The 12843-nt window shown below is 40.8% G+C and overlaps 1 protein-coding gene across 1 annotated transcript in view; it reads left to right on the top strand.

Annotated features, from left to right (window-relative positions):
- The window catches only part of PARG (poly(ADP-ribose) glycohydrolase), a 68867-nt gene that overhangs the window by 15342 nt on the left and 40682 nt on the right, over positions 1–12843 (top strand). The window contains exon 7 of the mRNA XM_083740308.1: positions 161–235. Within this exon, the coding sequence (XP_083596434.1) occupies positions 161–235 (75 nt within the window). The remainder of the gene's footprint in view (positions 1–160; positions 236–12843) is intronic.

Below are 12843 nucleotides of genomic sequence, written 5' to 3'. Positions count from 1 at the left end.
TTGCTGAAATTTTGCTTCTCCTTTATCTTCTTGTGACAGGGTATGTTTTCAAAGGATTGCTGAAAAATTGTCCAGAACTACTTGGACCAGCAGAGGGTGCTGATTTCTCAAAATTCAAGTTGTCCTACTGATCACCTTTTTATCACTTTTTGTTTCATAGGAAGCTATACTCAGATATAATGTTGCATATGCCAAGAAATGGGACTTCACAGCCCTTACTGAGTTCTGTGATAAGGTAACAAGCGTTTTTCATATTGGAAAATGAAATAAATTTATATTTTGTTATTATTTGTTTCTTTGTCATTATTGTAATATAATTTATTTGTAATGTTAACCAGTAAATAAGTGAATGCACTTAGTGAAGCATGTGCAGAAGCGATAATTAGAGATAGAACAATGGGAACAGACTTCCAAGTTCAAGAATATGATGGATTGGGTTGAGAATGTCATCCAAAGAAAGTAGTATATGGTTTCAATGGCCTTTGCAGAAGAGGGAGTAGGGTTCAGTAAAAAGAGAATGGTGATGTTTTCTGGTTTGTTAGAATAGTAAATTATTTTGAATTATTTTGAAATTTCTTAGAAATTTAAGGAGTAAAGCTAGAGTGACATATTCAGATAATTACTGGGTCATATGACATTACTTGAATGATTAAAACTAGAAGAAAAGGTGGTGACCTATTTAACCATCTTTTTGTTTGCATACTTGCACATGCACAAAACCCTCGCACAGTTAACTGACAGCTTTGAATTACTTCTGTCTATCCTTCAAAAACTGAAGAACTATATTGACTGTTCAGGCATGTACTTTAAAGAGAACTGACCTTATGCATAAGAGTTAAGTACTGCAAAAGCTTTGAGGTATTCTGTTAATTACCAAGGCAGCTGCCGAAAGCTTTGCAGTTCCAGAGCATGCTAGCTATTGAATGGAAATAGAGTTTCCTTGGGGACTAAATGGAGATGATTGCCGATTAACTTGAACATGCCAGCTGGAGTGAAATGCAGAGTTTGATCCCAGTGATACTGCAAGCTGACAGAGCCTCAACAATAGCTGATGCTTTGACTTGTTCGTCTTCTACTCTTATTAAGGCAAGATGTTTCATGTAGACTTAGCTTCCTTTTGCTTGAGGGACCAATAGTTCAAATCAGAGAACTGGCTGGACAGGGGGCAAGGGAGAATAGTAAAGTACCACTGTACAATTCTTAAAATCCGTGTAACTGTGATCACTCTATAGATAATAAACTGTGACCCCAAAATGCCAGATCCCATGGCAGCTTCTATCTTCTATCTACTACCTTTTTTGATTTTTAATACAAATGAAAAAGTTTCTAGCCCTTGTGATTAGTGTTTATATGATTGTAGAAAAGAGATGCCACAGTGATCAGGGGGCTGTTGAAGCTCTCCTATGAGTAGAAGTTAGTGTTTGGGGCTTTTTAATTCAGAAAAAAGTGAGTGAGTGGGGGACATATTAGAGGTGTATACAATTATGTGGGGAAAGTGGTTTAGGAGAAGTCCTTTCCCTCTTCAAATATTAGAATATTATGAAGCTGAGTGGTAGAAGATTCAGGAAAGGAAGAGAAACCACTTTGCACAGCAGTTAATTAAATTGTGAATTTGCTACCACAAGAGATGGTGATGTCCACCAACTTTGATGGCCTTAAAAGAAAATTATACAAATTAATGGAAGGTGAGGATATTGATGGCTCCTAGTCTCAGTATCATGGTTTGTTAGATGCTGGAAGTATCTAAATTATCAGTTGCTGGAGAAGATGAAAGGAAGAGGACCAGTGTGCTTTGGTCCTGCTTGTGGCCACTGTTGGAAATAGGGTGCTGGACTAGATAAATGTTGGATCTAATCCATCAGGACATTAGGGTGGCAGAATCTCTGTATGTGTGTACATGCACAATTAAAGTGTCCACAATTTATTAGGTAATTAGACTATGAAGGGCTAGAGGGGGTTGGGTATTTTTTTGGTGGGGGGTTAGCCCTCAAACAAGGAAAGTATATATGAAGGCACAGATGTTCTTATGTAGTAGGAGGTATCTTCTGGTCATGCCCAGGAGGTCTTTGTATGAGTAGTAGGGGTGGAATGGAATTTTGTCTATGTTGAAGTTGAGGCCCATTGGATTGTTTGAGCCTATTTTGTGAAGGACTAGTAAGTGGACTATGGAGGTGCCTATGATAAGAAACGGGAGTCTGAAGTGAAGAGTAAAGAACTGAGTTAGAGTTGTGTTGTCTACTACAAATCCACCTCAGACGCATTCAACTAAGGTACTTCCTATGTACAGTACTGCAGAAAGGAGGCTGGTGATGGCAGTGGCTCCTCAAAATATTTGTCCTCAAGGTAATACGTATACCTTAGTTAGAATGTTGAGTGATAAAGTGATACTAAATCCAAATATGTACTTCTGCTTGAGGAAACAAGAGAACTGCTGTGGAACTTACTAATAATAGCATTGTGCAAACCTTTCCACTAGCATTTGAGCAAGATATTTTGTAGCTATGTACTAGCAGCTATTTTCTTTCAGTAGAGTCCTCTAAAGATGAGAATCTATTTTAGTAAAAATGACATCTTATCAATCAATCAATCAATCAATCTAATCTGCTAATGTTGGTTTTCCTTTTACCTGCTGCTGGAAGTAATGAGCTGTATTTTATGGCTCACTTGTGTCACGTTCCACTAAATTACATCTCAAACATTTACTCCGATAATTTATATTCCTAATGTATCAGTTCACTTAATTTGGCTGTTTCTCCTCCCAAAGGAATTGTAATAGATTTCCAATAAGTTACAGAATAAAGATCATCAGTACTAATGAATGCTTTTAGAAGCCTGTATCTTTAATCAAATATTTATTTTTCATTCTTCTCTGATGTTTAACAGTTATATAAATGAAAGGTAAATTAATGAAATAGTGCATTTTTTTTTTTGCTATTCACAAGGAGCAGCATTAAGTGAATAGTGTCTGGTTGGGTTTTTTTTAAGGGTGTATCTTATTTTATAGTAGTATTGCTTTTCAAAAGTAATGATCATTGTTGGCCTATGTTGCCCGTTAATTCTTTCTGATGAATGTACACAGTCCAGCCTTGATTATTCCCTAGTCATAAATAAGAGATGGAAGAACCTTTGGCCTCCATGCTATTAGGATCCCTTTCCATTTTAATTTAGCTCCCAGAGCTGGTCCTATTAATGAGACATAAGGATTTATTGTTGACTTGAAATAAGTCAACAGTGATAAGGAGCCAACAGTAGCCTTACACAAGCACTGGGCGAGCTTAAAGTTCCTTGGGAGTCACTAGGAGAAGATTAAGGTCATATGCAATTCAAGTTTGTGACATGCCCCCTTAACCAAATGCCAAGTTTATAATGCTGCAGTTTGCTTTCCAAATGAATGTTTGCTAGGAGCATCAATGCGTGAGACATTCAAGGTCCTTGATTTTTTTTAAAAAAAATAATTCTACCCCTTTCTTGTTTTTCTCAGAAAGCAAAGCAATGGGAATGGGCCATTGATGTTATGAGACAGATCTTGTGCAGCAGCTGTTCTGATAAGAACATATGGGCTTGAAGTAGAGAGAGGTTAAATCTCTCTATATACTCTCCACTATTTAATTGACTTTTGGATGGGAAAGAGAGAATACGGCACTTTTCCTACTTCCTATTTCTGTTTCCTAGTCTGCATGTGAGTTGCTTTTGTGTCCATGTGGAATGGTTGACTTCATTTAACCATGATAATATTAGACGAGGAAGGCTTTTAGAAAAGCACAGTACTAAATGACTGATGTTACTTGACAACACGGGACAAATTTAACCTATTTCTCAGACTTGCACATCTTGTAAGAAACTTAAAAAGGATCTTAGCTGAATGTACTTAAACATACACCTAAAATTCTAAGCTATTCAGACTAATATCTTTAATTAGAACTGAAACGTAAAACATCTGGCATGCTACAGCTGGGATAATATGACCATCTGGAAAAAAACTGTAGATAGGGATTTTTCCAATATGTCAATAATGTATATCTCAAGAAGAGAGACCAGGATGTTAAATGCTTGTCTTGAGTTGTAGCTAAGCCTTTTCTATGATATTGCTGTTGATAGTCATTCTGTTATAATTTGTATATATAGCCAAACTGAGAAGCTCTATTTTCAGAACAGAAATGCATACAGTTTGCCTATACGGTTGCCATATCTCCTAACTAAAGAGGACTGTACCCTGTTCGGTTTGCTGATGCACACTTGAAAGGGATAATATGAACGATCCCTCTTGTATGTCACTGTGGGAGCCAGCCTTTATATTCCTACAAGCTCACATCAGTGCATCTGTTTCCCCTTACCATCTGTGTGTGTGTGTGTGTGTGTGTGTGTGTGTGTGCGCGCGCGCGTGCGTGTGTGCGTGCTGTGTAGATATTTAGATCAGACAAATGACTTTGTTGATTTAACAGTTGTTTGGATACTCAGAAAGCACTTACTTAGTATTTTTGTGGGTTTTTAAAAACACAACCAGTTCTACTAACATACTGAATTTGAGTGTGATAATCTAATGAAGACTTGCTAGCTTTGAGCTTTAGTTGAGGTAAGCAAGCACGATGCATACAAAATCATTTAAAAAAAGTTATAGTTTAATAAAACCTCAAACAAATCCGCACACCAATTCTGGAGCCCTCTGTCCTTCTTCCAGTATGTATTAAATATTTATGTTTTTACAAGCAATATCTTGCCCTAAATAAGCATTGTTAATGTACCTCTGAGCACAAATTACTGCTTTTGTCACTGAAGTGATAAGCAGTTTATCTTGCCCCCACTTCATGATTATAATTCAGATATTTTTGTAAATGTCTGAAGAGAGCTTAAGATACCATGATTCAAGCTGGCTTGTTCATGTTGGTTAAGTTGGCTGAGAGAATTCTCATCTGGAGATCCAAGATGGAAGAACTTGGGCTTACTGTGATGACCAGACATGGCTATCTTGTTTTATAATATGCAGAAATAGCCTTGTGTCTGACATGTAGGCCACTCTTTTACTCCTCTTGATTCCACAGTGTTGAGATCTGCTTGATCTAACATTGAAGTAAAGCTTAGGATTAATTTCTACTAGTAGTTACAAGGTCAAGTGCCTGCTATGGACTGCTCAATATAAGAGATTTGGTTGGAGTGAGAATGAAAAGAGTATATTACACGGTGCAACATTTCGTTGGTTAAATGCTATATCTGCTCCAGCCTACTCTCTCCCCACATAGTGAAATCAGATGCAGGTTTTCAACTTGCACGCTACTTCACTACTTGTAGATTATGATAACCACACTGTTCCCAAATTTATTTGAATATAAAGTCTCCCAACCTTGTGGCATAGAACTGGGAAGGGAGCATGCAACTCCCCCAGCTACATCTCACATTAATGATTAAGGTTCTAGGTGTATTTAAACAAGTCACTATTTCCTCGGTCCTTGTCTGCATTACTGGGGTTATAAGAATGGTTTCTAGTCAAAATAACACAATTTTGATATTTCTTGTGGAATCGACATAACATTCAGGAGGTGTTTTAGGGTTGTGGTTTGAGTTCTGAGCTCTTGGCCTATACCTATGTAAATTAATTTGCCTTGAAACAAGTTGATTATATTTTGAGGCAAATGTGTTGAAACACATGTGTTATTAGGTTGGGTTAGCTAACTTGCACTCCAGATGCATAGTTCTGTACAATATGCTTGCGTGTATTACCGTAACTATGTTTTTAAAAGACCAACAGAAGAGGGAGCCCTTCCACTACAGAAAAAAAAAATTCCTCTAGACCTGAATATTGCTAATCTTCTTTAATTTCAGATGCATGTTTAAATGAGGAAAAGTCAAAGCATTGCTTTCACTGTAGATGGACATAGTCCAAAATGTGCACAAGTCATGTTTATTTTAAGATTTCTTACCTTATCTTCACCACAAGCTTCCAAAGGGACTACAGCAGGATAGTACACAATTCTAAAAACAAAACAATTATAATTACAAAAGGAAGTGAAAGCATTCCATCCAGAGCAGGTATGCTATTTATTTTATTTATTTACTTGCTTCTGTCTTTCCCTTCCTCCCAAAGGAGCCTAGGGTGGCAAACAACAAGTGATAAAACAATAAATGCAGATTGGAATTCAATTACAGGCCTATGCAAGTAGTTCATATAATAGTGACTGGTCTTGGCCTTTGTTTTTAAAGTTAAGGGGAAACTGAAAGGTTTATGAAAACTAACTGGGTGGAGTTAGTCTCCTGAAGCAAACCAGATGGAGAATTTGTATTGTTCCATAGCATCTACTTGTTAAGTTTGGCAGATTTTCAAAAACTTCTAAATGTTTAGCTTTTAGCTGATTAATAAAAATGTTAATCTAGATACAATGGTACTTCGGGTTAAGTATTTAATTCGTTCCGGAGGTCTGTTCTTAACCTGAGACTGTTCTTAACCTGAAGCACCACTTTAGCTAATGGGGCCTCCTGCTGCTGCCGTACTGCCAGAGCACGATTTCTGTTCTCAACCTGAAGCAAAGTTCTTAACCCGAGGTAATATTTCTGGGTTAGCAGAGTCTGTAACCTGAAGTGTATGTAAGGTACCACTGTATTCCAAAGATCCTGAAAGAAAGAGGCTGTAATCATATGGTCAGCAGATGATTAAAAGAGGAGTGACAAATTCATGGAGGTCAAGGCTTTCAATGGCTACTAGCCATGTTGGCTATGTTCTGTCTCTGCAGCTGGTATCAGTAATACTTCTGAATACCAGCTATGGAAGACCACAGAAGGGGAGAGTGCTCTTGTGCTTGAATCCTGCATGAGGGTTTCCCACGGGCATCTGCCTGGCCGCTGTGAGAACAGGATGCTGGACTAGATGGGCCCTTAGCATGACCCAGAAGGCTCTTCTTACGTTAAGGCGCATCTGGTTTTTAAAAAGATACTCATAATACAAAGTGCTGTGGGGAATTTTCATTGGGACTGGAGTTCACAGGGAAGGGAGGTTGAGGTCTTCCATTTCTGCGTTCCTGGTTAAAATCCTGCCCCGGCCCCCAGGCGTTGGGCCCCAATGACAGCTTTTCTACCTAAGGCAGGCTTCCTTAGACTCAGCCCTCCAGATGTTTTTGGCCTACAACTCCCATGATCCCTAGCTAGCAGGACCCAGTGGTCAGGGATGATGGGAATTGTAGTCACAAAAACATCTGGAGGGCCGAGTTTGAGGAAGCCTGCCTTAAGGCTTATTGCAGCTCAAAGGAGGTGCAAATTCATTGGGATACAGACTCTACAGGAAAGGGTTAAATCTCACCTCCAACTACATGGGGGTCTTATAAATCTCCCATTTTTATTTCAGCAACCATGCAATTATAGTAATTCAGAGTTTGGGCCTAAGAGAATTTATAATACTTTTGTTTTCATGGACCAGGCAGAGGGCCTTCTCGATAGTGGTGCCCGCCCTGTGGAACGCCCTCCCATCAGATGCCAAAGAAATAAACAGCTATATGACATTTAGAAGACATCTGAAGGCAGCCCTTTTTAGGGAAGTTTTGAATGATTGATGTTTTAATGTATTTTAAATATTTTGTTGGAAGCCACCTAGTGTGGCTGGGGAAACCCAACCAGATGGGCGAGGTAGAAATAATAAATTAATAATTAATAACAACAACAACAACAACAACTGTATTTATGAACACATACAGATGATGAACCATAGCCTTTTTGCAGAAAACTCTATATAGGTAAAATACATATTTGGATGCCTGCCTCATGCCTGTTCACTCGTTTGGCGTAGGAGATGGTGCCTGATATATGTCGTTAGCTAAAATCCAGATATTTATTGCAGTGTTTTTGCTTTCTTTGCAATTATTTCTAGAGTGCCTTCAAAGACTATTGTACATAAAATAAGGCAGATCCTGTTCCCTGACTTACAAACTATGTATAGATGGCGTGTCAGGTAGAATGTAAAACCCATATATAATTTTAATCAAATGGTTGCTTCAATTAATAAAACCAGAATAAATGGCAAAGCTAGTGTATATAAGCACTTTGTACCGATGACTGGTTATTTGATAAATCATTTTTATAATTGTTTGGACAGTACTAAAAGAAACAAGCTGTACTGAGAGAGAGGTCAATGCTATAAACATAGGCTTTTAAGCTTGGAATGAATGACCTAAGGCACAAGAATATATTATCCTGTTACTCCATGCTCCGTTTCATTTTAGTTTGTACGCTTTAAAAATACTAGGTCATATTATAGTTGCAGAATCCAGTATTAATAAAACTGAACTTTCAGATGCAGAGTGGAGGTTTTTTCCCCCCTGTGCAGAAGGGCAGAAACATTTCTTTTTTATTGAATTGCAAACTTTTTTAAACTCTAGAATTGAAAGATGGTTGCTTTGTGGACTACAGTGGTGCCCCGCAAGACGAATGCCTCGCTAAACGAAAAACCCGCAAGACGAAAGGGTTTTCCGATTTTTTAGCGGCTTCGCAAGACGAATTTCCCTATGGGCTTGCTTCGCAAGACGAAAGCCCATAGGGAAATCTCCGGGGACAGTGGGGAAGCGCAGCGCGCCTTCTCCTCTGTTCCCGGACCTGTCCTAAGGCTTGCGGTGGGAGGTCCGGGAACAGAGGGGAAGGCGCGAAGGGCTTCTCCTCTGTTCCCGGGGCTTGCGGTGGGAGGAGGGTTTTTCCTCCCCACCGCCAACATTCAGAACAGCATTCTGAATGTTGGCGGTGGGGAGGAAAGCCCTCCTCCCACTGCAAGCCTTCAGGACAGGTCCGGGAACAGAGGGGAAGGTGCGCAGCGCTTCTCCTCTGTTCCCGGGGCTTGCGGTGGGAGGAGGGTTTTTCCTCCCCACCGCCAACATTCAGAACAGCATTCTGAATGTTGGCGGTGGGGAGGAAAGCCCTCCTCCCACTGCAAGCCTTCAGGACAGGTCCGGGAACAGAGGGGAAGGTGCGCAGCGCTTCTCCTCTGTTCCCGGGGCTTGCGGTGGGAGGAGGGTTTTTCCTCCCCACCGCCAACATTCAGAACAGCATTCTGAATGTTGGCGGTGGGGAGGAAAGCCCTCCTCCCACCGCAAGCCTTCAGGACAGGTCCGGGAACAGAGGGGAAGGTGCGCAGCCTGCTGCCCCGCGCGAGGGGCGCTCTTAAGCAGAGCGCCCCTCGCGCGGGGCCGACATTCGCCGCTTGGAGAGCCCTGCGGGGAAGTCCTGCAGGGCTCCCCAAGCTGCGAATGTCTGTCCCTCGCGCGGGGCAGCAGGCTGCTATCCGCAGCTTGGAGAGGCCTCTGGACCTCTTCTGAAGGCGGGTGGGGGGCAAAAGTCTTTGTCCCCCCTGCCTGCCTTCCCGGGGGATTTTAAAATGCTGGCGGGCGGCAGCACTGCCGCCCGCCAGCATTTTAATATCGCCCCGGACAGCGGAGAAGTCCTCCGCTGTCCCGGGGTTTTTAAAATGCTGGCGGGCGGCAGCGAAGGCTTCGCTGCCGCCCGCCAGCATTTTAAAATCGCCCCAGGACAGCGGAAGGGGGGGGAAGCAAAGACTTTCGCCCCCCCCGTCGGCCTTCAGAAGAGGTCGGGGGACAGACTGTCCCCAAACCTGGTCTGAAGGCGGTTTCCATAGGAACGCATTGATTGATTTTCAATGCATTCCTATGGGAAACCGTGCTTCGCAAGACGAAAAACTCGCAAGACGAAAAGACTTGCGGAACGAATTAATTTCGTCTTGCGAGGCACCACTGTACATGCATTTTGAATATATGAGTTAAGCATTTTCAAGATGAAGCAACAATAAGATTTAAGTATGTGTTCAAAGTCGAGATTTCAAGTGTCTCAGGATGGACTTTATTTTAAACTTATATAAAAGGGCTCAGATTAACATTTATACGCAGCAATTGTTGAATTATCTGTTCTAAGACCTTTCCTGGTACTGATGTCAAGCTCACCAGTCTGTAGTTACCACGGTTCCCCCCCCCCCCCGCCTTTTGAAGATGGGGTCAGCATTTATCCAGTGTGCAGGGACCTCAACTGCTCTCTAAGAATCCTCAAAAATTATAGATAGAGGATCTGATATTACACCTGCATGCTCCTACAGTACCCTTAGGTGCAACTCATCAGGCCCTAGAGATTTTACTTCATTTAAAGCAGCTATGTGTTCCCTTACCACCTCTTTCCCTATCTTGAGCTGCATCTCCCTCCTTGCGCCCTTTATTCGCTTATCACCAGGTTGGGTGTTACTTTCCTTTTGGGTGAAGACAGAGGCAGAGTAGTTGTTGAGCAATTCTGCTTTTTCTCTGTCACCCAATAGCATTTCTCTGTTTTCTCTATACAAGCCTACTTGCTTGATCTTTCTCTTTCTCCAAACATAGCTGAAGAGGCCTTTTTTAATTATTATTTTTCACCTCTCTTGCAAGCCTGAGTTCATTATGAGCCTTGGAGAAATATATAAACTGTGAAAGGAGCTGGTGGGAGCACGATTTCATGCTTTATTTAAAAATTAGAAGTTTACATTTTAAAATGAAGAAAATACATTCTTATTATACACTCTCATAAAACATTTGAACTTTATTTAAAATTATGGAAATCATTTAAATGAAGCATTGCTTGTCAAGTAAGATACACCTGAGAGATCATTGCAGTCTGGGATTGGCAGGAGACATATTTTAGCTTTCAGAAACAATTAAAGAGAGTCAAATTAACCTCTGTCGGTGTAAGCTGTCTCCTCCTTTCTTTTCCAAGTGTCAGTCTGTGGTTTTGATAAATGTCAAATGTTCCTCCCCTCCCCTCAAATAAGGCTCTTTCCTGCATAATCCAATGAGATTTCCTCCCCCTACTTCCTCTGAAGATTACCTTGTCTTTTTCTTTGCTTTTTCTAATCAGAAAACCATTCTAAGATAGTGGCTGCATTTTGACAGCTGTACATGTTTTCCTAGTGGATTCATTTCATACAATAACTGAAGTAGAGAATGGGTGCAGCTTGCCATTCTCCTCTCCTTCACTTGTGGTGCTGGTAATTCATTTTAACAACTTGTAAGAATAGAAAATTTATGTGTAAAGAAACAACAACACTAAATAACTTGAGCTTACTGGCACACTTTCAGTGTTTAGAGCAGGGAATTGGTGCCCTTCAGATATTTGTTGGACTATAACTCCCACCAGCCTCAGCAAGTACAGTGGTACCTCGGGTTAAGTACTTAATTCGTTCCGGAGGTCCGTTCTTAACCTGAAACTGTTCTTAACCTGAAGCACCACTTTAGCTAATGGGGCCTCCTGCTGCTGCCGCGCTGCCGGAGCATGATTTCTGTTCTCATCCTGAAGCAAAGTTCTTAACCTGAAGTAATATTTCTGGGTTAGTGGAGCCTGTAACCTGAAGCGTATGTAACCTGAAGCGTATGTAACCCGAGGTACCACTGTATTGCCAATGGCTGCAGATTATGGGAGTTGTAGTCCAGCATTATCAGGAGAACATCACACTGGCTGCTCCTGGTTTAGAGGTTGCATTTGTATTGTGCTGGTAGTCTTGACTATTTCCTTAACCTGAAATGTTAGAAATTGGAATTAGCATTATTTGTGGGCCAATGCATCCAATGCCCAATAAGCACATATAAGCAATCGCAACCGATTTTCTCCATTTACCCTTCCTACTGTAGCCCCATATCCCAAAACTTTCCTGAGAGTTCGCTCAGGAGAAGCTTTTCAGGGGACTCAGGAGAGTGTAGTCTGGAGAAGGGAGGAGGAAACTCCTCTTGGGCAAGCCATCTCTACACTCATGCTGTCTTGGATACAACCAAGTGATATTTGATTCAGGTTTCTGGAGTCACCTTCATGGTTCTTGGTTTGCTCTGATGACTCTGCCTCCAATCTCAAGAAATGAACCCAGGCTGAAGTGTTTTTTACGCAGTGGCCTCTGCTAATACATGGTCATGTAGACTAGGCTTTGTAAATGGACACTTCATTGACTGTGGATAGTAAGAATTTTCTCCATGAAACCAGGTAGTGAAGCTTCTGTAAAAATATTTTTAGAATGAGCTGATCCTTTCTTCCTTTTTTGCTGTCCAGTCAAGTGACTGCTTGAAAGCCAGGTTGAGGATTAGCAGGGCATCAAGGGCTGCTGGGGGAGTTTCCAGACCAGCTGGCTGTTGAACATTCATATAAAACTTGCACGGAGGTTATACAACATCATCTGCTTATTGAGTAGTCTTCCTGGCACATTTGTGTTGTGGTTATGAGGCATTGCCAGCTGGTGACGGTTGCCCCATACTTTCCAGTGCAATTTCCCATCACATTTCTTATTGGACTTCCTTCAGTTAGAAAATTGATGGGATAATTGCGCTAGAAGATACAGGAAAATAACCAGATTTTGTGTGAATAGATAATCTGTCTTAATAAAGACAGTCTGGGGCTCTCTGTTGAGATAGGAGAGACAGTGCTAGCTGAGAACACACTTACGTCAAGTTCTTTTCTATAATCACATTTATGATGCCTATTAATTTTGTTTGATTCTGTTCTGAAATGTGTTAAAAATAAGGAATGTCTTTCTGATGCAGAAATAATCATATGGCTTAAAATAATTTGAAAGCTATGCTATACCGAGAAGCAGGTGACTGTCGTTTTGGGGAAAACTGTAGTCAGTTTTCAAACAGAAAACAGCAACTCATTTTGAATTCAGCAGACAGCCTTTTTCCTGGAATTGTGCTTTGTATTCATTTAACATAGCAGGAGAAACTTCCTTTTGTTAAAGAATGCTGTGGCAGTAAATGGCCACATGTAAAGACAATTCCTAATCAGTCATGGCACTTAGTTTATAAAAAGTCCAGCAAGCAAAACCCCTTTTATTTTTAAAAGTAGGGAATGTGTGTGTTTGAG

The sequence above is a fragment of the Podarcis gaigeae genome, assembly GCF_964106915.1.
Source record: "Podarcis gaigeae genome assembly, chromosome: 5".
Taxonomy (NCBI): domain Eukaryota; kingdom Metazoa; phylum Chordata; class Lepidosauria; order Squamata; family Lacertidae; genus Podarcis; species Podarcis gaigeae.
Note: the sequence above shows the minus strand (reverse complement) of the source record. Positions and strands in the feature narration are given on the sequence as shown.